Genomic DNA, 26,150 nt, shown 5'->3' on the forward strand with positions numbered 1-26,150 from the left:
CCAAAAAGGTCTTGTTGCATGCTGGGTAATATTCGGAGAGCGAAGGGGCCAAAGTAGGATCATCATCATAACCAGCTGACTCAACCTTAGCTAGTTGTCTCAGTCAGAACGAAACCACCTTGCTGTCTTGTTTTAAGTCTGAAAAGTGTCCACTTCATCTGAACCATGGGAATGAATGGTCAAGATATTAAGGTATGCCGAAACGTTCATTGGTACACTGCCAACCTGCCCGGATACGATGGGACTAGCTAAGGCAAGCAAGCTAGCGAGAGATGGGAGGACAACTTGATAGCTAGCTAACAGTTAGCTACAAATGCCTGTGTATTAGCAAACTAGCTAGCGAGCATCAAAACGACCTAGCTACTTTGTCACTTCTGCCCTCGATCTCGAATCAATGTAGAGAAGTATTTTCATAATATTTTAGCCTACTGCTAGTTTGCTATCCCATTCGCATAGACTGCCAAGTTGTTGTTTTTAGCTTGCTAGCTACGACATTTGTGCTGGCTAGTGGTAGCTGGCTACGTATCTAGCCAGCTAGCTAGCTATCCCCCCTGCCTTCCCCATCTGATGGAGAGTAAAGGTGTATGCCAGCCATGGCCTGTTTTCCATTCTAAGACTGGCTGGCACTTCACGTTATGGTAATGTAACTGTTAGTTAGCATAATCAAAGTGATTTATTCAGCTAACGTTAGTTAGTTAACTATCTGGTTAACGTTAGCTATTTGGCTAGCAACTAATTTGCTTCCAGTTGTTAGCTACTGGTAGCTACCTAACCAATCTTTGCTCGGCTAAAATTGAGCTAAATAGCTAGGTTGTGGGTTAAGTATATAGTAGGAAACAAATTATCATAGGGAGGGTTGCGTGTTCTCTTTTTGTTTACCCGGAGGTTTCTAGGTAGTGGTCTGTCATCACCTGTCAGTTTTAGTCTTGTTGACAGACGGTCTAATTTGGTGAACGAATAGCTAACTAGCTGGACAGGACAGGGTGTTGGAGGACACCTGTTTCTGATGTGTTAATTAGTTAACAATGTTGTATTATAAACAGATTCATGTTGCATTATAATATGTTGTATTGTAAACATTCATGACGCATACCATATCATGCAATCATAGTGCCCATAATAAAACAATAGGCAGTGCTATTTGTTGTGAATAGCAATACAATAGCTATCATCAGATTATTTGCCTTTAATGCCATCTTGCTTTCTTACACAGTATCAGAAGCCACTTCAAGTAGCCTAGAGTTTTAACAATGTTTTAAATGCTTTCCAAGGTTCCATGTCAAGGCTTACTAGGCCTAAGATATCTAGTCAAGGCTTCATGGGCATGAATTCTCTGTTCTAAAACATTTGTGTCCAGTTTTGACTCAGAACTGTACTTTCAGCGCTCTAGTCTGGATGCGAGTAAAGCACAATTTAGGCTTAAGAGTGCATTGTGCAAGTTTAGCCTTGAGCATCCAAAAAGAACATCAATAGTTATTATTCTTCTGTGCCCTATGTCTGGTTTAGTGATGAATTTGAAATTGTCAAGGAAATGGATCCCACCTGGACAAGGAAATGGATCACACCTGGAGGCACAAAACGCCTAGGCCTATGCTCTAAGTCTAATATTTCAAAAGGAAGCATTCTACATATCTTGACAGGCCTATGTCAATATACAAATACTACATGCACACAAGCCTTAGGTCAATGCAAACACAAATTGGGTACAAAGTTCATTGGTTGAAGTAATTAGGCCAGTAGGATAAACACACAAAATATTTGTACTGATAAAATAAATTGTAGCTCATTTTCAGTTCTCATTTGCTACTATTTAGGTAGGTCCAGGTCGCAATTGTAAATGAGAACTTGTTCTCAACTTGCCTACCTGGTTAAATAAAGGTGAAATAAAATAAAAAAGGTCACAAGAAATGAGCGCTCAACATTTCCTTTCGGGCCTTTTCTACATGACAACGCCACTTCGCTATTATCACTTAATTACTGTCAATTTGAAAACAATCTGTCCACTTAGCCTGGAGAGCTTTTGGTAATTTAATTTACGTTAAGGCTGAAGCAACACACCGGGCAAAGAAAACAGTCTAGATCCTAGACTCCATCAGAGACCGCTTCTAGGTCTGTAGGCTAACACGTTGTCGTTTTGTATATTCAGACATTTTAGCCTTCAGAAATCAGTTTTAAGAGAGAAATGAAATTGCTTGCATTTATGTGCCCTTCATTGTTTCAGTCACAATGACTAGTGTCTTCCCCTCTAGGTGTAACCTCAAGGCGTAGTGTGACTGCTTTAGGACCATGGAGCCGGACGTGATCCGCATGTACTCCTCCTCCCCACCCCCAATGGAGGACGGAGCTGAGGAAGAGGATGACGAGTTTGGGGACTTTGGGGGCTTCTCTGGAGTTCCGACCAGCGCCAGCTTCACTGAGTTTGACACCCCAGCAACCTTCAACCAGACCGCAGCCTTGGCCGCCACCTCACCACCGGAACTCCTCAACAATGGAGGGGTGGTTGGGTTGTCAAAACTCAGCTCAGGTCCCGTGGGAAGGGGTCCTGTGGTCAAGCTCTCCAATTCTAAGTCAAATGGTGTCGTGCCGGGAGGCTGCCAGTACGACTGTCCTTCAGAGAGAACTGTGAATGTGGAGGAGTTAAAAAAGCTTGCCGACCACACTCGAGCCAATAATCATTCTACCTCCCTGGACATATCTGGGAGGAGTCAGACTGACAACATAGACAAGCCTGTCGATTGCAATGGTGGGGTCCCGGAAGTTCTGACCAACGGCTTTGCTACTTTTGAAATAGAGGGAAGCACATCTTTGCAGAATTCGATCCACTCTAAAAAGAAAGGAACCACCGCAGAGTGTGCAGACGACTGCCCTCCCAGGAGCCCCGAGGACGACTTTGCGGATTTCTCGGCCTTTTCTAACGCAGACGTTCAAGGACTCTCCGGCAAGGTGACAAACCGCACCAGCGAGAACTTGGACAATCGCAACAGGGACGAACGGCTGGCAGAGGACGCCTGCCAGCAACAGAGGCAGCAGGTGCACTCTAATGTAGAACAGGGAATCAGCTCAGGGGACATTGTCAGGGACACTCACATTATAACTGGATCCAACGACATCGCTGGCTCTGATTCTCTATCGCACCCTGCTGAGGCTCGAGACACTGGCGAAGGCTTGAGCAACGGGGACGGGGGCTTTCAAAGAGACACTGCTAACTCTGAACAAAGGAACGTAGAGCCGGACTTTGCACACAAGCACTCTGCTACTGAGGTGGTTATTAGTGAGGATTCTGCCCCAGAGGAGGTTTGTGGTGAGGATTCTACCCAAGAGGTGGTTTGTGGCGAGGACTCTGCCTCTAAGGCACTTTATGTTGACAAACCGGTCGCCCAGATTGGTGTGGTTTTGGAGCAGTTGGAAGAGGAGGCGGAAGAAGAGAAGGCAGGTGTCAGTGAAAACCGGGTTTTCCCCAATATAGACGACGAAGATGGGAATGGCGAGCAAGCAGACGAGAAGCCAGGGTCCGGAAACGAAACAGAAACAGAAACTGAAACGTCTTTCGGCCGACCTCTGTCCACGGATGCCCTTGAGGAGTACGGCGACATCAGCACGACGGGCTCGGTGCCCACGCCGCCGCTCCAAGAGGAGACGGCCACGCCTGCTGACCACAGCCAACTGCTGGAGGACGACGACGGTGAAGACTTTGGAGACTTCGGGGACGTGGGCTCTTTTAGCGGACAGGGCTTTGCTGAATTTGACCAGCCAGAGTTGCAACCTGCACCTCTCACACAGGAAATAGTGGACAATGACAAAGACTTTGGTGATTTTGACGCCCCCAACAGCCACACTGGTGGTGGGAAGGCAATTGAGAACGAAGATGGGGGGAAGTTTGCAGATTTTCCCGGCAGCGACAGTTTTGCCGACTTTAGCTCGGCTCCTGTTGGTGCGGACCCTGATGCAGATGCTGGTTGGAATGCCTTTGATGAGCCTGAACAGGGTCAAGAGGAGGGCGATTCCTGGGCTGCATTTGGAGAGGAGCCGACCACCACTGCTCCTTTGGAAACGGGTGAAGACGAGTGGCAGGAGAGTGAGCCTGTAGCAGCCCGTCCATCCAGCAGCCATCAGATCAGTAGAAGAGACAGTCAATCTGTAAGTTTTTCTGTGCGAGTTTGGCCACTCAGGGTTTGAACTCTGTTCTCCCGCGCACCACGATAACATATTATGCCTCTGAGCTAAAGGCTCAGGGAGCCAATACAAGTTGTCAAGTCTCAGGCAAGATAACTCTGAACCACCTCTGTAGCATTCAGAAATGTAGCATACTTGACAGGAAGGTAGTGGTGTTTAAAAACCCATCTTACTGTAATTGAAGGCGCCCTATTGAATGTTGTTGTATTGCACTATCCAGGAAAAGTATGCTTAGTGACACTCTTAGGGGAATTCTGACGCTCTCTTGACGTTTATCACTAGTGTTAGAGAGCCGTACACGTGTCCTCCCTTAGGAATGTGACCAGACAGGGAGTTCCACCTTTTCAAGTACATACCATTTAACAATGCCCCTCCTTGTCCTTGCTAGTAGAGTCAAGCACAACAACTTATTCAAGATTTGAAATGTGTTGATTGAATCACGTCAGTGTTAGTCATTGTTGAACATAATAGAATGCAGCTTTATTGTCCATCGAAGCTCAAATATGAATTTATGTTGCCTGTCTATTGTATTGTGCATCTCCTGTACAGCAATGAGGCTAGCTGCCAAACGTGGTAACAGAAGACTTATTCAACCCGTATCTTATTCAGCAATATTGATTGTTATAACGTGTTTGTTATGTCACTGAGCCAGTCTCTTATTCAACAACGTTGGTTGTTATCATGTGTTTGTTATATCAGGCGGCGCTTTGCAGTCGGCTAGAGAAGCTTTTTCAGGAAATGTTCCCCGACGCACCTGCCCCGCAGGTGGGGGTGGAGGTGGTCCCTCTCAAAACCCTGCTGGAGCCTCCTGCGAGGTTACAGCAGGAAGAGCATGAAATGAAGAGTGGTGTGCCAGACAATGGGTGAGAGAAATTACCCCCCTTTTTAATGAGGGCTGGGACGGTACCAGTATTGCAGTATTTTTTTCCATGGCAAAGATTAAAACACGAAGCAGGCCAAACTCTTTGATCCATAAAAACCTGCTGTATGTAAAATATTGTGTGCTATAACTTTGAAAATAAACAAATGTGACTCTGGATGACAACGTAATTACGTTTGTTTCCAACATTAGGGCTGTTTTCCTAAAGAAATTAAACCGCTTCGTGTTTTGTTTCCTTGCCACGATACTAACGGGTATCAGGATACTAGTGTCGTCCCGACCCTAATATCCCATAACTACACACAATCTCATCAATACACAGAAAGACTCACCAGGTCTGTTCTATCTTTTTTTATACAACACAAATATGCTGTTACTGTGTCTGTATACTATGCGGTCAATATTTTTTTGCGTATTACTATGATAAAATAAAATTACATTCCTGCTTTGTCATCGTCGTCTGTTGCTACAGGGCCGTGGGGGACGTGTTGTGGAGGCAACTGCTGGACATCCACGAGGCGTTTGGCCTGCGACACCAGTGGGGAGGCTCGCACAGCAACAAGACACTACTCTGCTCCCTGGGCATCGACATTAGGAACATTGTGAGTTCTGCCGCCAGTCAGCAGTCATCACATTGTCTGTATCCCAAATGGCACCTTCCTGCTGTAACTCATAGGGCTCTGGTCAAAAGTAGTGCACAATATAGGGAATAGGGTGCCATTTGGGACATGCCACTCTCCCCCTTTCTGTGACCTTTGCCCTTTTAAAAAAAAATAATGGCTCTGTGAAAAAAACACGAACCATGATTGTAATTGCGAGAATGTTTTGACTTCTCTTCTGTCAAATGAAAAAGGCTGTTTGTAAGACTATTTGCAGCAGAGAGCAGACAAATAATTGTGATTTGTGTTTCCCCACAGCTGTTCACAGGTCAGAAGAAGCAGCCAGTAATAGTTCCCATGTATGCTGCCAGCCTGGTGAGTTAACTATGCGCTGCAAGGATGTATTCACCTCCCCCTTCAAACCACCTACTCGCTCCCTCAATTGTTTTTGCCCCTCTTGTAGAAACGGACCAAGAGACAAATTAACCCAAGGCTTATAAAATGTATTTAAAAAAAATTCTGGTGACATTTCTGTCAACTGGTTGCAAATGTTTTTCGCTGGCATATCCTACAAAAAAATGGTTTCAACTTTCTGGGAACCTTCCCAAATTCCCAGGTTTTAAACAGAATATCTCAACCCAATACACATACCAGTATTTAGTACGTTTAGGATGTAACCCTGCCTCTCTGTTACCTAGGGCATGCTGGAACCCACCAAAGAGCCAGTAAAACCCATATCAGCGGCAGAGATGATCACGTCCATAGCACAACAAGTACCTCCAGTGGCCCCGGCAGAGATCATAAGCACTAGTCCACCAGACACAGCCCAGGTTGGACTCCTACATTGAATCCGTATGGTCCTTTTTGGGGTACAATGTTTGGAATTTTGATGTTTTGTGTTTTTTCTGGCCTTTATTTAGATTAATTTCTTCTCATCAGTAGTATATGAGTATATACCAGGGCTATCCAACCCTGATCCTGGAGAGCTACCATCCTGTAGGTTTTCAATCCAACCCTAAAATAGCACATCCGATTATAATAATTAGCTGGTTGATCAGCAGAACCAGGTTAGTTACAAACTGGGGTTGGGGCGAAAACCTAGAGGAGAGTTGCTCTCCACCAACAGGGTTAGAGAACCCTGGTGGTATATACTGTATTGCAGAGGAGGCTGGTGGGAGGAGCTATAGGAGGACGGGCTCAATGTATTGACTGCAATGGCATAAATGGAACCGTGTCGAAACATATGGATCCACATGTTTGACTCTGTTCCCTTTATTCCATTCCAGCCTTTACAATGAGCCCGTCCTCCTATAGCTCCTCCCACCAGCCTCCACTGCTGTATTGGCTGTAAGGCCAATTGTCACAACTGTATACAAGGAATAGAGAGAGTGTGTTTATATATGTGTTCTACGGTAATTGGTCTTAATGTAGAACCTGAGGTGCTTTTCAAACAAGTTATACAAAAGTTGAGTTCCTGCCCCACAAGATGCGCAGGCATTGCATCAACCCATGGTAGCGTGCCACGTCATCGACTGTGCAGCTGGGCATCATATGGGTCGCGTTCCCCTGCTCAGACATTGCATGCATCATCCAATGGTTGGGTGCCACATCTTAGACTGTGTCATCGACTGACGGATTGCTATAACAATAGAACGTTGTAAAATATGGCATCGGTCCGCAATGTAGTCTGGTAGGAACTCAACCTTAGACTGCTGAGTTGTTGTAAGGGTAGAAGCCAGGGGAGGACGGCTCATATTAATGACTGGAACGGAGTGAATGGAATGGCATCAAACCAAGTGTTTGATGTATTTGATTCCATTCCACTGATTCCGCGAGCCCGTCCTCCCCAATTAAGGTGCCACCAACCTCCTTTGGTAGAAGCAGTCCATTAGCAGGCTTCCTGAACATCTGCATAGGCGAATCACCTGTTGACAAAGCTGTTCGCTTTTACCGAGTGTCTCCACCCTCTTCTGAGCTGGTTTGTTCCCTCTCCTCACCAGGAAGCGCTCCCGCCCGTCCAGTTTGACTGGAGCAGCAGTGGCCTTACTAACCCCCTGGACGGTAGGTCCCTCCCCCAAACCACCTGCTGAGTTAATGAACCATTGTCTCTTTCCAGAGCTAACCTATTCCTTTTTTCCACCACTCAAACTGTTTTGTCCAAACACACAAGCCGCCTAGACCTGTTTTTGCCTGTTGTCTTCCGTTAACTTCCATGGAACAACATCGTCTGACGTTTACTTCATCAACCATTGGTCATTACATGTTACAGTTTTACAGAGTTACGTGGATTTTGCTGTGAGGACTATAGTATAAGATTACAGAAAATTCTTATCTTACATTCTCTAAGATTTTGTGTATTTCATTGCCATATTGGACCATTTCTGATTTCACTTGTCATATCCAGACTCATAAAACATATTTATCTCATCAAATCTTCTCCTTATGCCTTTTGTTGTTAGCAACAAATCAAATTATTTTGCCATTTAGCTAAATGATCTGCACGGTTCATGCTACAAAGCCATGATGGCCGTTCATGCTTCAAAATGTCAACACAGATTTTTCATTAACCGGTAGATAGAATCACACAATATTTTCTCATTAACACAGCTACGTCAGTTAGCTTGCCCTGGGTCATGTTCATTAGGCATCAAACAGAATAAAATGGAGGGAGTACCTGGATTTAAGAAATCCCTGGATTTAAAGCATACTTTTCAGTTGCAAAATGTCTTCAAACATTTCTTTCCCACTGAACATGACCCATGTGCTCTTTCTTTGTAACTAATAATAATGACCAGCTCAGCTGCATGTCTTCTAAGTTTGTCTCTTTCCTGACTACTTCTTCTGTGTTATAACCCACTGCTGCCTCGGTCTGCCTGTTTGCAATGTTGAATGTCAAGCGAGCGGAGGCTCGTCTCTGCTCAACCTCGATTTCTTTGGGCCCGTGGAGGACTCTGGCCCAAGCAGCTCCACCTCCATCCCAGGTCAGCACAGGAAACTCCAACCCCCTGACTGCCAGACTCTTTCATACATTTGTCTGAATCCCAAATTGACCGTACACCCTATTCAGAGACCGGAGAGGATTGGATCGGGGTAAACAATACAGTGATAATTCCAGCTATCTAATCATAAGGCAAGGTGGATCTACTATCATTATATGGCTTACACCCATTGAACCCTCTGAGGTCTTCACAGGTACACAAGGTGTAGAGGTCTAGGAGTCCATTTGGGATAAGTCCTTATTCTTTCCCCGATTCCTCGTGTCCTCTTACCTCTCTGTCAAAATGCACCAGGGGAGGTCAGAGAGGAGGAAGCTTGGATCTTCTCCAATGAGTTTTGGGAAAGAGGAGAGGACTGAGGGACGATGCGAGGAATCGAGGAAGGATGCTTGTGAAAGAGCCTCTGCCGTACTCACAGATTTCTCTTCTACTATTTGTTTTAGATTTATTTGCTTAGATACTGACCTCACTAAATCAAGCTCTTCTTTTTTCTATGTGTTAATATTACCAACTGAATCAAACACTGAATCAAAATATTTGGGAATTGGCTACACTGTTTAATAAAGTGCACCCCCCTCCCTTGTTTTGAGTGGAATATTAGACTGTGTATATGTCTCAACTAGCTCCCTATTCTGTATATAGTGCACTACTTTTGACCAAAGTAGTGCACTATATAGGGGATAGGCTGCCATTTGGGATGCAGACATTATAATGTGTTTGTGTGGTTAGGTGTGGACCCGGAGCTGTACGAGCTAACAACTGCTAAACTGGAACCCAGTGGCTCTGGGAGCCGTGTGGCTGACGCCTTCGCCCGCCTTATGTCTACTATGGAGAAGACCAGCACCTCTACCAGGTTGGTCTATTACTGCACCTCAGACCAGCACCTCTACCAACCAGGTTGGTCTATTACTGCACCTCAGACCAGCACCTCTACCAACCAGGTTGGTCTATTACTGCACCTCAGACCAGCACCTCTACCAACCAGGTTGGTCTATTACTGCACCTCAGACCAGCACCTCTACCTACCAGTTTGGTCTAATACTGCACCTCAGACCAGCACCTCTACCTACCAGGTTGGTCTAATACTGCACCTCAGACCAGCACCTCTACCAACCAGGTTGGTCTATTACTGCATCTCAGACCAGCACCTCTACCAACCAGGTTGGTCTATTACTGCACCTCTACCAGGTTGGTCTATTACTGCACCTCAGACCAGCACTTCTACCAACCAGGTTGGTCTATTACTGCACCTCAGACCAGCACCTCTACCAGGTTGGTCTATTACTGCACCTAAGACCAGCACTTCTACCAACCAGGTTGGTCTATTACTGCACCTCAGACCAGCACTTCTACCAACCAGGTTGGTCTATTACTGCACCTCAGACCAGCACCTCTACCAACCAGGTTGGTCTATTACTGCACCTCAGACCAGCACCTCTACCAACCAGGTTGGTCTATTACTGCACCTCAGACCAGCACCTCTACCAACCAGGTTGGTCTATTACTGCACCTCAGACTAGACTACCTCAAAAAGGTATGCATGCAGGGCCGTGCACAGACCTTTCAGGGGGAAGGTGCTCAAAATGACCCCCCCCCCCCTTAAACAAAATAATCTACTTTCATAAGCTTAGAGGCCGATACATAAGCTTATTAAATATCAGTGATACTACCAAGAGCAGTGTGCGGTTTCCTTTTTCCTTCATATAATTCATATCTTGAAATTCACAACAGACTAACTGCCTCTAGCGCACTTTTGTAACATATTTTACCATATGCCTATTTATTTCTGCAACACGCTCACTCTTCACAAATTGTAAGCAAGCTACATCACAGTGCCTCCTAAAGACATGATTGACATCGGGAAAAGAGGGTGGGCTATCAGCTGATCGTTGATGATTGGTGTAAATCTGCTAGTTAGCTAGCTCGATTATTATTTTACACATTTTACTCAAGCGCACAAATGATTGAAGTGACAGGCTACTTTGACACTGAGCATCAGAGATCAGTAAAGATGACCTTGTCATAAATCCATCAATAGCTTAGGCCTAGGTGTGTGGAGACACATATTGTACAATATGATGAGGAAATGATAGTCCTAAAACGGGGTGGCAGACTTGACGACGTCACGACGACCTGGAGCAGTGGGTTCAGAACAACAATGACAAAAACTATAAAAAATAAAAGGGCACTTGGCGAGTGGGGGGGCAGGTGCTCAGGCACCGGTAGACCGCTATCTGCACATGCATGTATGCTTTGGATCAAAACGTCTGCTAAATGGCATATATTACAAATGGCACCCTATTTCCTTTATAGTGCTCTACCTTTGACCAAAAGTTGTACACTATAAAGGGAATAAGGTGCCATTTGGGATGTGGCCAGAGTGTATTGCACACATTGGAGATGGAGAGTAGCAAAACAATACAAATCCAGAGTTCTAACTTAACCAACATCTCACTCCCAAACATGAAATCAAGTTTTATTTGTCACATGTGCCGAATACAACTGGTGTAGACTCTACAGTGAAGTGCTTGCTTACGAGCCTTTCCCAGCAATACAGAGTTTTAAAATATAAAATAGTTACACGAGGAAAAAAATGCACAATAAAATACACCCGAATGGAGCTATATACAGGGAGCACCAGTACCAGATCAATGTGGAGCTATATACAGGGAGCACCAGTACCAGATCAATGTGGAGCTATATACAGGGAGCACCAGTACCAGATCAATGGGGATCTATATACAGGGAGTACCAGCACCAGATCAATGGGGATCTATATACAGGGAGTACCAGATCAATGTGCAGTAATTGGTTAAGTAATGATGCTATAAAGAGGATAACTTCAATATATTTGCCATTAGTTAGAGCTATTACTTTTTAAGTCAAAAGTTACTTAGTTAAATGGCGAACAGACGAACAACACTGGTATTTATAGACATGCATGGCTGGAATGACTTGAACCACATTCTAGTGGTGACCCTTTGAAACAGTTGGTCCACTAGATGGAGACAGATTTTCTAACGCCTCTGTCGGAGCCCCTTACATCAGCATGCAGACAGGATGTAGACTCAGCAAAAAAAGAAACGTCCTCTCACTGTCAATTGCGTTCATTTTCAGCAAACTTAACATATGTAAATATTTGGATGAACATAAGATTCAACAAACTGACACATAAACTGAACAAGTTCCACAGACATGTGAGTAACAGAAATTGAATAATGTGTCCCTGAACAAAGGGGGGGGGGTCAAAATCAAAAGTAACAGTCAGTATCTGGTGTGGCCATACAGCTGCATTAAGTACTGCAGTGCATCTCCTCCTCATGGACTGCACCAGAATTGCCAGTTCTTGCTATGAGATGTTACCCCACTTTTCCACCAAGGCACCTGCAAGTTCCTGGACATTTCTGGGGGGAATGGCCTAAGCCCTCACCCTCCGATCCAACAGGTCCCAGGCGTGGTCAATGGGATTGAGATCCGGGCTCTTCGCTGGCCATGGCAGAACACTGACATTCCTGACTTGCAGGAAATCACACACAGAACAAGCAGTATGGCTGGTGGCATTGTCATGCTGGAGGGTCATGTCAGGATGAGCCTGCAGGAAGGGTACCACGTGAGGGAGAAGGATGTCTTCCCTGTAACGCACAGCATTGAGATTGCCTGTAATGACAACAAGCTCAGTCCGATGATGCTGTGACACACTGCCCCAGACCATGATGGACCCTCCACCTCCAAATCGATCCCGACCCAGAGTACAGGCCTCAGTGTAACGCTCATTCCTTCGACGATAAACGTGAATCTGACCTTCACCCCTGGTGAGACAAAACCGCGACTCGTCAGTGAAGAGCACTTTTTGCCAGTCTTGTCTGGTCCAGCGACGGTGGGTTTGTGCCCATAAGCGACGTTGTTGCCGGTGATGTCTGGTGAGGACCTACCTTACAACAGGCCTACAAGCCCTCAGTCCAGCCTCTCTCAGCCTATTGCGGACAGTCTGAGCACTGATGGAGGGATTGTGTGTTCCTGGTGTAACTCAGGCAGTTGTTTCCATCCTATAACTGTCCTGCAGGTGTGATGTTCGGATGTACCGATCCTGTGCAGGTGTTGTTACACATGGTCTGCCACTGCGAGGACGATCAGCTGTCCGTCCTGTCTCCCTATAGCGCTGTCTTAGGTGTCTCACAGTACGGACATTGCAATTTATTGCCCTGGCCACATCTACAGTCCTCATACCTCCTTGCAGCATGCCTAAGGCACGTTCATGCAGATGAGCCGGGACCCTGGGCATCTTTCTTTTGGTGTTTTTCAGAGTCAGTAGATAGGCCTCTTTAGTGTCCTAAGTTTTCATAACTGTGACCTTAATTGCTTACCGTCTGTAAGCTGTTAGTGTCTATACGATCGTTCCACAGGTGCATGTTCATTAATTGTTTATGGTTCATTGAACAAGCATGGGAAACAGTGTTTAAACCTTTTACAATGAAGATCTGTGAAGTTACTTTAGATTTTTACAAATTATCTTTGAAAGACAGGGTTGCTGAGTTTATATGGGAGTGAGACAGACACATCTGTAGTAGCAACCAGAGAGAGCTTGCAACATCTTGGCTCTTTCTCAATTCTCTTTCCTTGATTTCTCGTGTCCCTTTTTCTCTCCTCTGAGAACATCCTTCTCCAATGCGTGTTGAGAAGGATGTGGGGAAAGAGGGCACAAGGAATCGAGGAAAGAGATTTAAGAGGCGAAGTCCATTAGAATCTGACTGTGGCACATTCATTTAGTGAAGAGGGAATTTATGTGTCCCAAATGGCACCCTATTCCCTATGTACCTCGGTCAAAAGTAGCACACCCCAAAGGGAATATGGTGCTATTTTAGGATGCATCCTATGTCTGTGTGTTTTCCAATAAAAATGGTGTCCCTCTCCTTCTCTCGGAATCTGCAGAAAGCCCCGGAAAGAAGAGAACCTAAGTGAGGAGGCATTGAAGGTGATTGCAGGGTTACCAGACCTGTCCTTTATGCAGGCAAAGGTGCTGATGTTCCCCACCACGTTGACCCCCCTGGGCTCCTCCTCTGACCACATACCTGACTGATCCCCCCCCCCCCTTCTCTTCTCCTTATCACTGTCTGTCATTCTATCACTATATCATGAAGTTATCATTTTTGCTTCCATGCCTTCATTGTTTTGTCATTTTCTCCCTTTTATTTGTTATTTTCAGTTTTAATCAAGTGAAGCATTTACCGATTGTCCTTGTGAATGGAGAATGGTTAGTCAGACCTGGACTAGGCTAAGCCTGTAAAGCGAAGCTTCGTCAATAGCAGAACAAGAGAACATATTAAAACAGTTTGTTTAACTTCTAGGTCAAGGTCCTAGAGAGAGGTTGTTAATAATAGGAGAATCAATGTGTACATAATCAGGGACGAATTGCGCTGTTTTTTCGAAGGTGGCTTTTACGTGTGTCAATGTTCATCTTTGAATGGAAATGAAACACTGGTTGAACCTCTTCAAAGGGAGGCGGGATATACACTGAGTGTACAAACCATTAGGAACACCTTCCTAATATTGAGTTGCACTTCCTTTTGCCCTCAGAACAGCCTCAATTCGTTGGGGCATGGACTCTACAAGGTGTCAAGCGTTCCACAGGGATGCTGACCCATGTTGACTCCAATGCATCCCACAGTTGTCAAGTTGGCTGGCACACACATACACAATCCGTATCAATTGTCTCCAGGCTTAAAAATCCTTCTTTAACATGTCTCCCCCCCCTTCATCTACACTGATTTGAAGTGGATTTAACAAGTGACATAAAAATGGGATCATAGACCGACCAGGTGAAACTGTCATGGAAAAAACAGGTAGTCCTGTTTTGTTCACTCAGTGTATGACTATACAAATATATATGACTTGAAACCACACTGCCTGCAAAATCCAGCTGAATGTTTTTTTTCCCCTGTTGTGTTAATGGCCTTAGTTTTATTTTGTCATTTTACATAGGGCCTAGATTTCTTAAACCATGGCTAAAAATGCGTTAATGTATGCTCATTCTTTAAGTCCGCGATTTAACCGTAGCCCGCTTTTTTTTCTTATGCCTCCCATTGGTGCAGTCCGTCACAGACAACTGTTTTGTGTTGAATTCTTTTTTAAAAAATTCCTGATTTGGGGACGGGTGGTAAAAAGGGGGAGATCATGTTTTATTGGTTTAAACCACTGACAGATTGAAATGACTATCAGTATCATAGCTGGTCTGAGTGAAGGTCGGCCTACATTACAAGGGAATAAGGGACCAATTTCTGCTTCCACGTGTCTGGTTTTACACTTATGAAGTGCTTTTTAAAATTTTGTTGTCATTCTCTACCATTTTGTTTTGTTGCGATTTGTTTTACCACTGTCAACCTGTTCCCAGGAGGATTTTGCACATTGTAAAGATGAAATGGATGTAATCATAGTTCACTGTGGCTTTAGACTGTGTACTATGGACTGTAAAATGTATGGGGAAAATTCCTATGGAAAAAATGATTAACTTGAAGAGCCTGTAAAAAGGTTAACATGCATGCCCGGGTTCTTATCAAACTTAAGTGTGTAAATTTACTTTTAGTGTACACAAGAAATTAAAAATAATTTAAGAGAAAGTGCTCAATGGTCCTTCATGTTCCATTACTCCTCCCAACAGGGAATGAATGAACAATGAATTCATACAGGAGTCTCGTGCATTTTGTATTTACTAATTAACTCTTGAGTGGGCCTCATTTAAAACCAGGCATAGAGAAACAATGTTCATATACGGATTTATTTCCTAGCCATTGGTCTTGGTCACTCGTGCTGAAAGTGAAAGTCTGGGTAACAGTGTGGTCTTACGAAGAGGACACATCACACTGGACTTGGGGCCAGGGCTCTAGCCAGCTTGACCAGCAAACAACCATCCAACTTGTTTTAGACTGGGTACCAAAAAACCAATGCTTGGTGTGTCTAGGGGTCCAAGGACTGTCCATAACCTGTGTACAGAAGAGCAAGCATGGACAGGTATTATAAGCATGTATATAGGTATGTACCCTGAGACAGGCAGCTTAGCTTGTAAATGCTGACCACCTTGGTCAGTCAGCTGAGGTGATGGCAAGTATATTAAAGAAATCAAAAAGGTCCATCAAAAGGGATTTGGATCCCAAATCAGTCCAATCCGGTTTGATGTGCAGGAGCAGACCAAACGACCAGGTCTCAGCTCTTCCAAAGGGTTTTGAAAAGGACTGGAGTCATCAAGGGCCTTCTCAATTCCTGTGTTCTTTCTCGCCTCATTTTGAAAAAGGTCAAAAGGGTAAGAGGTGGGGAGGAGAGGGAACGTCGACAGAAATGTGCTTGTTTGAAATGAGATGGTCCTTCACTCGTCATCAGGCAAATTACATTTACAGGTGGAAGTTTAATACAATACATTTTATAGATAAAATAGCATTGTTTTTAAACGTGCATGATTTTCTAACTCTGACAATACAGCTGCTGATTCAAAGGGGGTGTGGCAGATAACACTTCTATGATGGGATACACTGGTGCTTTCTCGTCAAAAGGAGGCTATATCGAGGTGAGGAATGTATTCCGTTTGCCTACTAATGAAATCACACACGAACCACATTGGTTTTCAGGTCACGGAGGACAGACTTTTGCCCAAACGAGAAAACCCCAAGGAAATTCACCCATGGCACCCGGAAGTCCTGAACCAAAGAGTGCAGACTAGCCCTGCCCTTTATCAACTCCAAACAGGAAATTACCTTTGATCGTATAACCTGACATTGGAGCGCAACCAGACCATGGCATACAGGCCACTAGTAATCATGAGCAATGGTATTCAACTCTTACTTTACGAAGTCTGGAACCTGCTGGTTCTGTTCTACCCGAATTATTTGCACACACCTGGTGTCTCAGATCTAAGTCCGTCCCTAATTAGCAGTGGAACTGGATATGAGGTCCAGAGTTGAGTTTGAGGGTTATAGAGTGAGTATTAGTTCAAATGGGACACATGCACGTGCTGAGAACTGTTGACATTTCATTTAAATTTATTGTATAAAATTAATCTACAAAAGTAAAACTGCATTAAAGTCGTATGCACATTTATACATAAAAAGTCAGATATTTCCAACCAATTAATACATATTGCATAGAACAAGGCACAGATTCAAGGTCAGTGATAAAATACAGCCGTTCTTGAAAACAGGTCAACTTTAAAAAATTTAAAAATTGGCGAGATGACTGGAAATTTGCTGACCACATTTGCTTCAATTTTTTTAAATAATAATAATGCAAAGAATAGAAGAGGTAAGCAGCAAAAATGGATTTGCCACTGACTGACAAGAGAAATGCTTTGTTTTAAAAGGCTTTGGATTACTATAGTCACCACTGACAAAGTAGTTGACTGTTTCCCGACTGATCGATTGCCACAAATACCGGAGACGTAGCCCAATACACACACACACACACACACACACACTGACTTACAGCATTCACTTCCCTGAAAAACAAAAGGGTCAAATATATTACACAGCATTTCTTCACACATTACTAGCATAATTTCACTGCATGTTCTGTACAACCCAAATGTTAGTGTCATGTTTGAATAAATATCTGTACACCAGAAATTGATGATAATAAATAACTTCATAACCACTTAGTACAAATTATTTTGTCTGCAATTGTGTTTGAACTGTGAACTTAAAGACCATACAAGGTTACCCTTATATTTCACTTGATATCCTTTTGAGTCAGATCAGTTGAGAGTAAATTCAAAACATGCCATACGTGAAAAGGAGACGTAGTCCATCTACAAATAGAGAGTTGAAGGCTCACAGATGATAAATTCAACTAACAAATTATGAATAATACATTAAAATAGAGAAGAAAAAAAAACTTGAATGAGGCCTATGAAAAGTTCTATAACATTGATAAGCTGTCCATATACAAAATATTGTTAAAGTACCCTCAATTGGGACACATCAGTGTATACCTATGGTGCTGTATGCAAAAGCTGTATATAAATTCACTCTCTGTATTTGGAGAAGAGAGAAAATGTATGGCTGTGTTGATAAACAAAAAAGCTATATAAAATCAAGGAACAGAGTAGTACAGACAAAGGCACTCAAATAAATGCATTCCATACAGTATATTCAACATGGTTTCCATTTTGGAAAGGCGAGCACAACGCATGCACAGTGTAGTTAAAACGTCTCTGGTGAAGTCTTACATTTCTTACAATTTCCGGACAACAAAAAAATGAAAAAGGTTTAACATTTCGCCTCCTACGGCACTTTTTATCCGGTTTGTCGTGTTCATTAGGGCATACTGTAGCAAAACGCTTCAAAAGAAAATGTAAATGAGCATTTCTTATTGGACAAGCAACTTGCTCTTTCACTCAGTTTTCCTCTGCTTTGTGCCTATTGAACACGACCCCGATGTCAGTCAAGACCCCACCAGGACTTCCATAATGTGGTCGAGCTCAGCCAGGTCCATTTTGAAGGGCTGGTTTTGAGCCAGAGGGGGAGAGCCCACCCCTCCCCCGCTGTAACTGGACAGAGTCTTGACCAGGTCGTCTGCAGTGACCATGGGGGTCGTTTTGGACACCCCCAAGTTCGGCGGTATTGAAGAGGCGCCGCAGGGGGCGTTAAAGTCATACATGGAGGTGTCGATGTCCGTGAATAGAATGTCATCCAGAGCAAAGTCAGTGAGGAAGCCACCGGAGGAGGGCGACAAGCCTGCTGGGGCGCTGGGCGGGTCTGCCAACACGGTTTTTGCAGCCTGACCATCGTCCAGCAAGAGTGACTCCTTGTCCTTTGGGCTGTATGTCCTCCCTTCCTCTTTCATGTCCATCCCTGCTGGTAGAGAGGGTGGGGGCTGGGGTGATGGTGGAGGAGACAATGGTAGGGAGGAGGTAGTAGAGGTTGTCACTGCGATGGGGCACAGCTCCTCGATCTCCTCCAAAGCTGAGGAGAAACTGTCCTTGGCGGGTGGTGGGGGAGGCGCTGACGGTCTCGGCGAGAGAGGGTGGTGACCCAGGGGGTGGGGTGAGGACGGCGGCAAGGCGAAGAACAGTGGTGGGTCGTCCTCCAGGAGCGAGGCCGGGGTCAAACCAGAATCCAGCGACGACAGTGGCGAGAGGGGCGGGGAGAGGACGCCGCTGAACGTGGATGACGGAGCCTCGTGGTAGCCCTCGTCCTCGGTGATGTTCGGCGCCGGAGGCGGGACGGCGAAGAAGAGTGCGCGCAGCCCCGCGCCGCCTTCCTCTTTGAACTCGTGGTGGATGCGGCGGATGACGTTGTTGATGAGCACGCGGCGCTGCAGGGCAGGCTCGGTGGCGGGCGTCCTCGCCGGCCCATATAGCTTCATCAGGGAGATGTTTAGCACCGTCTGGCGCTGCAGTGTGTAGTTAATCCTGGAGTGGCTGCCCACGGCCCCGGCCGCTGACGTGAGGGGCGCCTTGCCCTCCTCCAGGCCGTCCTCATCCAGTTTGCGCTTCACACCGTTACCCAACATATATCTGTGGGAGAGAACAGAAACAAGGTGTCAGGAGCAAAACAATGCATATGGTTCCTTTTTCTTCACATGTGAACGAGTGAGTAGTAGTCAGTGAGGCACAGCTATGTGAAAGAATGACTGCTAGAGACGTAACAAAACAAAGTGAGAGATGTTGGTTAATTTTAAACACTTATATCACATACAAGTGTAACACATCTGTGAGAGGAAATAACCCCAGTTCATAGTTTCATCAGCAACACAACAAGCGGAAAACATCCACTTCTCACTCAAACAAGACGAGTTTCCTGGAAGCAGAGGAGCTTCCTTGCAAACAGTAACAAGAAATGAGACGAGCAAGCAATGAACACAACACACACGCTCAGCGTCAGTGTATGGGGGGGCGCCAGGAGGGGGTTTTGGTGTCAGCTGACCAGACGGCATCAGCTGACTAGGCGGGTGGCAGCAAGTTCTGACAAAAGTGCCTGCGTCCCAAATGGTACCCCGTTCCCTACATAGAACTCTGGTCAAAAGTAGTGCACTATGGGCCAGTGTCAATAGTACTACACTAAATAGGGAATAGGGTGCCATTTGGGACGCAGACAAGCTCCCAACTGAACCACCTGACTCCATCAGAACACGGCGCTAACAGACGTGCCAGCACAGGAAACTACCGACTTCCTGCCCGGACATAGCACAGAAAACAGGCAGAAATGGACCTGCTGTTTTATCGATTTACGCTCAAAAATGGTCACATTGGGCTTATATATATATATATATATATATAGATATCGCACACACACAGAACTAAAATATAAATGCAACATGTAAAGTCTTGGTCCCATGAGCTGAAATAAAAGGCAGTTAGATTTGGGTATGTCATTTTAGGTGAAAATTGGGGGGGAAAGGGTTTCGATCCTTGTCAATGTTGACTTTTTTGGGGGGGCTTTGGCAGTTAATTGAAAAACATTCTCACAGTATTTTTGATTGTCTTCTCAACTCACCATCACATACTTTTAATGTAGGACTATGACAGTTAATTGATCATTTGTCTGACATGAATCTTCTCACCACCACTAATGAGATGGGTGTGCTTAAGGCATGTCGCGTAGGAGCTTCTCAAAGTCAGGGGGCGTGGTCGCACCTCATCTCCGCTGTCACAGCCAACCTGGACCGACATTTGGTTTTAATGCAGACGAGAGCACTGATGGTGCTTTCAAGACAACTGGGAACTGAGAAATATGGAGGCAAAATCATGACGTCAGTGATATTCAGGTCAGATAGCCGGAGATCTAGAAAGAAGCCGGAGTCCCTGAGTTGGAATTCCGAGATGGATGACTGTTCAAATACACCCCCCCCCCATGTTTTTGGTTTGTTCTCCCCCGTCCCAAACTTTTAAAAAGATTCGCTCTCTAATAATAGTTCTCTGAATCCACTGCTCACGCATCTGTAGAATGTTTTTGTATTTCCCCTGCATGCTTGCGTTCAGTTTCCCAAATATGTCTGTTACATAGGCAAGGAGACACTATATTCATTACACAGAGAGAGTCAACCAAGTCGGTTTTCTTTTACATCCATTGTGAATGACGACAGTTCCTCTCTCGATGCAGAAAATCTTTCCAACTCTCCCCCCTCAATAACCACCGAGCCTCGATGTGAAATAGAACATCGTCATGCTCTGATCCGATATCTCCACATAGTTTTGCGAACAGACATGCGCGCAGTGGATGTGGTTTGATGTAGTTTACAATCAATGTTACCTGCTGCAGTATATCAGAGTTCTGTGCTCAGCTCTTTCGTCGCAAGTTGCTCTCGGTATATCATACAATGTGTCCACATCGCAGAAGGAGACTCATTCATAACTAGAGTGCAGAGGCCTGCCCGCCATAGATGGAAGCTCCATCTGTGCAAAAACCCACCATTCGATCCCATTGGACCTTTTTTTTTGTCAATATAGCCACGCAGCACACTGAACATCCCCTGTGACGTTTCATGCCCAGGAATCATGAGAGAGAACAATATGTCCTAGTGAAGAGCATCCCTAGACATGTATAGCGAACAAAAGTCAATGCATGGGCATCTCAGCCCTCACACTGTTTTCACCATATCAATTGCGCCTGGTAATATCAAAGTCTGCAGTAGTGTGTGGTTTCAGTGTAGCGGGCAGAGCCATTCATCGTGGAAATGATTCAAATACAATGGCTAAGCGCGCCGCTCTCTGGTTGAATTTCATCTTTTAGATTTGAAATCATTTTAATTTCGATTTTTAAGGTAAACTACATTACAATGGTTGAGAAAGAAAATATAATATATTTTTTAAATGTAATGATTTTTTTCCAGGATTTGGGAAATTCTCCCACAGCCCCATTTTCATATCAGGGACCCCTAGCTTGGGAACCGCTGCACTAGAATGCTTCCCAAACTGTCACCTAAGATGGAGCACACCTCTCCTGCATTGCATTGTCTCACTGGCACGTGTAACTCTACCCCGCTACATAAACTACTGCACACAGCCTGCGAGAGACTCGCCCCTTTCAGTCCGTTGTGTAACGTGTGCTACCATGATAAAAGCCAGAGGAAAAGAGATTCACTATCACATTTCCAAACCGTGTTCTTGTAGAGAACATTGCTGTGTGAGTGAGTGAGAGAGTTTGTGTGTGAGAAAGAGAGAGGGTGTGCGTGTCAGCTTTGCTTAGAGCCACACACATCAACTTGAACTCTGAGCACACCAAACCCCCCCACAGTGCATGCGCGTGGCTGGGGATAGCTCCACTCTCGCCTGTTACCATGACGAATACAGTCAGCTGGGAATCCAGAGAGGGAGGGGGGGGGGGCAAAGACGACGACATAGGGAGGGACAAGCGGGGGAGGAAAGAAAGAACCTAAATGTTTTTCCACTCAGGCTGCCCATCACTATCACAGCTGATGATGCTGCTTGGATATGGAAGTGGAGGTGAGAGAGCAACTTGTGTGTGTGCAGTGCACATGGAGTGCACTACTCTGATGTAGATAGGCTACATTTTGTAGTAGTTCCCTCGGTGCAAATACTATGCCTCCACATACCTCCCCCACTCAGTGAAATTATTCATCAGACCCCTATTCCACCCCTGCTCTGTTCACTTATTCTTTTCACACGTGGGGCCCTTCGACGCTGCCATCTGCTGACACTGTCTGAAGACGGGTGAGAGAGAGAGAGACAGAGAATAGAGAAGACTGACAGGGGATTTTGGCAGACGGGGGGAAAACAGGGTGACAAAGAGAGAGAGGAAAGGAAGGTGAAAGGGAGAGTTGAAAGAAAAAAAGAGCAGAAATATAGAAATAGGAACACACCTTCCGTTGACAAAAACAACTGAAAAGTGTCCAATTACAACAGCATTCCGGCCACACAGAATGCTTTCTTTCACTCCATACTCGCAGCAGGCTTACAGCGATGGCACTCAGATTACACTCAGATTGGTACAAGGCAATGTCCACCCCTTGAACACATGACCACTTCAAAACTCACGTCCCGACATGAACTTCTTGGTTCTCCAAGAGCTTTGTGTTCCGATACACCAGGGTCCTATTCATTAGTGCACACTGTGTTTCAACTGAAAAGTTCAGGCAGTCCCTCCCTGTTTGCTTCCTAGTGAATACAACCCAGAATCCCTCCACATGTTATTGATAGTTATTCCGTAATGTTATTTCAGTGTGTACTTCCATGAAGTGCTAGGGATATGTAAGAGCCCTGTCTGGGACAAGGTCAAAATGTCATTGGATTGCTTTTTTTTTTTACGGTGGTAGCAGGCAGCTGCATGCCTCACATACTCAGCAGGCATCGTCATCCTGAGGAGGGTCTCGGTGGTACACCGATTTCTAATACAAACTCTGCAGTGCACACTTAGGCTGGAAGAGCAAACCTTTCTCAATGGCACACAGTGCAGCCTGCACCTGAGATTTCAACCCTCATTCATCAACAAGCCTAATCATTCTATTTCCACACTATTTCTCTCAAGTTCTGTCGGACTTCCAAGTCCTTCAAGATTGCAGTAAAAGTTAAACACATTCATATTTGGCATGCAAGCATTTTCGGCCTCGATGTTGCCCAAAAGGTTCCTGGAAAATAATAATTTTATGTTAGGTTGAAAGACAAGGTTCACTGTTGGGCTCTGGTCATGCGAGAAACCACACTCAGAAGCCAGGCTGGCCTGGCATTAGGGTTGTTTGCCCAGGTTTCTCCAGCAGGCAAGTGGATGCTTGTAGCACTGATTTACTGGGCTTGTTTGGAAGAGACTCCAACTGCGTCTGAAACGGCACCCTATATAGTGCACTACTTTAGACTAGGGCCTTGGTCAAAATAAATCAGACTATATAGGGAATAGGGTGCCATTTTGGACAGAACTAGGCTTGTTTGGAAGAAACGCAGAGTTACAGAGAGTTATTTTGATTGATCACCAAGAGAGGGGGATTTCAAAGCCAATTTGCCAAAATATGTAGGTGTACTTCAGCCCTCCTGCTCACATAGTAGAAGAAAAAGAGGAACAAATGGTGTTTACTGGAAACCAGAGCAGACAGAGTCAAGGAAGCAAAGGTGGACTTTAGTCACGGAGATGGAATGCTTCGAGTCTGGTACGAGTGTGGACTGTGTGCCTACTGCAAATCTGTGCAGATTCCTTGTGGTTGATCGTAGCATGTTAGTAGCCCATTGGTGGATTTCTTACTATTCTTTTTCCTATTTTATTAATACCTCACCTCAATTCTTTGGAGTTTTGATGGGCAAGTCATGAACATGTTTTTAAAAATGTAATAATAAAACTTTAACATCATTATAAAAACAAATGAAGGAAATGTTGAACTGCGACACAATCATTCCCAATGCAACGGAACACTACACAAAAGAGAAAACATCCATATTTCCCTGTGCAAATATGAATGTCACTCAGCCCTGCAGTTGAAATGCAAATAACACTTGGCACTGTTAGGTTCCTACAAGGCAGCAGTCAGAACTAGCCCTTTTTGCCACCCACATCCCTGAACCAGTATTAAACCTATTTGGAAATCTGAACAGCAATAGTTAAAAGCTTTACAAAACAGTAAAACAAAGCCATAGGGCTGTATCAGATTAATTCAGAGGCCCCGTTCTCCCAGTCAAGTCTATATGGCATACCCATAAACTTTTAGCATAAAAACAGTTTGAAAAGGCATGTAGGGCTTCTATTTTCTAAACTACCAGTTTAGCTTCCAGGAACTATGGCTCATCATATTCCTGTAAAAGGTGACAATGAGTCACTCAAAAAACAATAGAATGCAATGACCAAGTCAATATCTGATGAGTTACAACAAAGCTAAGGGCAAGTCTCAAATGTAAAAATATGCAACATTACATAATTATCATGTACTTACAAAGTAGCAATTGTACTGGGACCCACATGAACAGTAACGTTTTCAGTGAACAAAGTTATATTGGTGTCAAGTTCCTCCTCCCACTCCCTCAGCGTCCTACATGCCACCAAAAAGTTGTTTTGTAGCCAAGGCCCTATTATGATCACTGTTGGCATGACATGGCTCTAGTATTTGAAACGAAACTAAGTCACGCCTGGGTGTCACTTGCTTTTTCAAACGTCAGAAAAACATTATTCAATAGGCAGACCGTCTACAGCAAAAAAAGAAGCAGACATTCCCACTACTGGACATTAAGACTACGAAAAATTGTATGGATGCCTATAAACAACTATTTTACTTATTGATATATCTTATAAACTGAATGGTTTGGGTTTTCTGTAATGTCAAAACGCATGTTTGATCAATTGACGGTATGATCTGTCACTGACGTATCACTGTAGCTGTCACAACAGCTGCCCTTGACCTCCAAAGGCAAACGCCACAGATAGCCTATGGCTGTGATGGGGGCGCCATAGCCTTCTCACCGTCACCTGCCACATAGGACTCAGTCGGCTCTTCACTGAACTGGAGACTTAATAACAATATTACGTTTTCGTTTCGAACATTAGGGTCTCCTTCCACATGCGAAAATGTAACAGTTGCGACATTATAACAGACAAGTAGCTAAATGTAACAAAACAACAAAAAGACGGCGGTGCTTTCTCTCGACTCAAGACACAGCAACAATAAAATGCGACAAAATGTTTTTTTGAATGGCAAACGGGTAAATAACGGCTAATAATTAATGTATACGTAAATTAACGCATAATTATTCCATGTTGAAGCGTGTTTAAATAATCCTAACATTGGTGAAAGCAGCGCAATCGTAAACTTACCACATGTAGTTCCAGCAAGGGTTTCAAATCCTGCATCGGGTTCAAATTGACGCCAAGAACAGAGGCTCTACAACGAGGAACACCAGACATCGAACTCTTCGCCGTCTATACTTTCATTTCCCCGCCGCGGTTTTCCAAAAAAGCCGTGGAGCTCTACACAATGGCGAGCTGTCGAGGAGACCGATGAGTCTAGTCACAGACAACTACCGTTCACTGAACAGCAGGAGGAACGCCAGCTCTTTTTTTATTTTTTTAAATCTGCCGATAGACCCACAACTACACTGGCTAGGAATGACGTAAATGAAGTTACGCTCTGAACTGACTATGTTGACTGGTACGGTGGCACACGCCTCGCCCCCATGTAACTTGGGGAGCCACTAGTTGGCGCTATGGATCTCCACTATCGTCTGGGCTTAATGTGCCCACGGTAATACACTAGTATCACCCTGCGAATGGTTTGTATTTCTCCATTCAGGCTGCAAAAGCTTCGATTTCCTCTTTAACTCGGTTTCATGTCGAGGCTACAAAAAAGGGGAAAGTATGCGTACTTTCTTTATGAAACACCATTTCCCACCACAATGCTTAAGTGGCTAAATGCTAGTCTCAGATATAAGAGTATCACGTTCAGCCAGTCAGGTTGAAGCAGACTGTTTCTTCCACCCCTTACCTAACATAGCAGCGTAAAGGAAACAGGAATAGTTTCAAAATAAAAGTTGTGCTTACTGAACATAGTTTTAAATGAGGTATTGGATTTGTTGGCATGAACTCGTTT

At 44.6% G+C, this 26,150-nt stretch overlaps 2 protein-coding genes across 4 annotated transcripts; one reads left to right on the forward strand and one right to left on the reverse strand.

The window, feature by feature from the left end:
* The first annotated feature begins 21 nt into the window (after window positions 1-21).
* Window positions 22-15,262, forward strand: LOC115103856 (aftiphilin-like). Of its 2 annotated transcripts, XM_029624856.2 has the most exons (10): window positions 22-192; window positions 2,250-4,137; window positions 4,873-5,036; window positions 5,526-5,655; window positions 5,971-6,027; window positions 6,351-6,482; window positions 7,653-7,713; window positions 8,550-8,633; window positions 9,378-9,501; window positions 13,578-15,262. In XM_029624856.2, the coding sequence occupies exons 2-10, from the start codon at window positions 2,287-2,289 to the stop codon at window positions 13,723-13,725; spliced, it is 2,751 nt and encodes a 916-aa protein (XP_029480716.2). In that variant the 5' UTR covers window positions 22-192; window positions 2,250-2,286; the 3' UTR covers window positions 13,726-15,262. The 2 variants fall into 2 exon arrangements, with proteins under 2 accessions (XP_029480716.2, XP_029480717.2); XM_029624857.2 differs by lacking the exon at window positions 8,550-8,633.
* Window positions 15,263-16,652: 1,390 nt separating this feature from the next.
* On the reverse strand, window positions 16,653-26,008 carry LOC115103857 (SERTA domain-containing protein 2-like). Of its 2 annotated transcripts, none has more exons than XM_029624859.2 (2): window positions 25,379-26,008; window positions 16,653-19,146 (listed from the first exon to the last, which is right to left on the reverse strand). In XM_029624859.2, the coding sequence occupies exon 2, from the start codon at window positions 19,140-19,142 to the stop codon at window positions 18,072-18,074; it is 1,071 nt and encodes a 356-aa protein (XP_029480719.1). In that variant the 5' UTR covers window positions 19,143-19,146; window positions 25,379-26,008; the 3' UTR covers window positions 16,653-18,071. The 2 variants fall into 2 exon arrangements, with proteins under 2 accessions (XP_029480719.1, XP_029480718.1); XM_029624858.2 differs by lacking the exon at window positions 25,379-26,008 and adding an exon at window positions 24,504-24,811.
* Between the last annotated feature and the right edge of the window lie 142 nt (window positions 26,009-26,150).

Source organism: Oncorhynchus nerka, linkage group LG15, assembly GCF_034236695.1.
Source record: "Oncorhynchus nerka isolate Pitt River linkage group LG15, Oner_Uvic_2.0, whole genome shotgun sequence".
Lineage (NCBI taxonomy): Eukaryota > Metazoa > Chordata > Actinopteri > Salmoniformes > Salmonidae > Oncorhynchus > Oncorhynchus nerka.

Coding starts and splice junctions, on each gene's coding strand:
- LOC115103856 (XM_029624856.2), top strand. CDS start 2,287: ATGGAGCCGGACGTGATCCGCATGTACTCCTCCTCCCCACCCCCAATG. Junction 6,028..6,350: donor CCATGTATGCTGCCAGCCTG/GTGAGTTAACTA, acceptor TCTGTTACCTAG/GGCATGCTGGAACCCACCAA. Junction 9,502..13,577: donor AAGACCAGCACCTCTACCAG/GTTGGTCTATTA, acceptor CGGAATCTGCAG/AAAGCCCCGGAAAGAAGAGA.
- LOC115103857 (XM_029624858.2), bottom strand. CDS start 24,658: ATGCCAACAGTGATCATAATAGGGCCTTGGCTACAAAACAACTTTTTG. Junction 19,147..24,503: donor CCCAGTACAATTGCTACTTT/GTAAGTACATGA, acceptor TCTCTCCCACAG/ATATATGTTGGGTAACGGTG.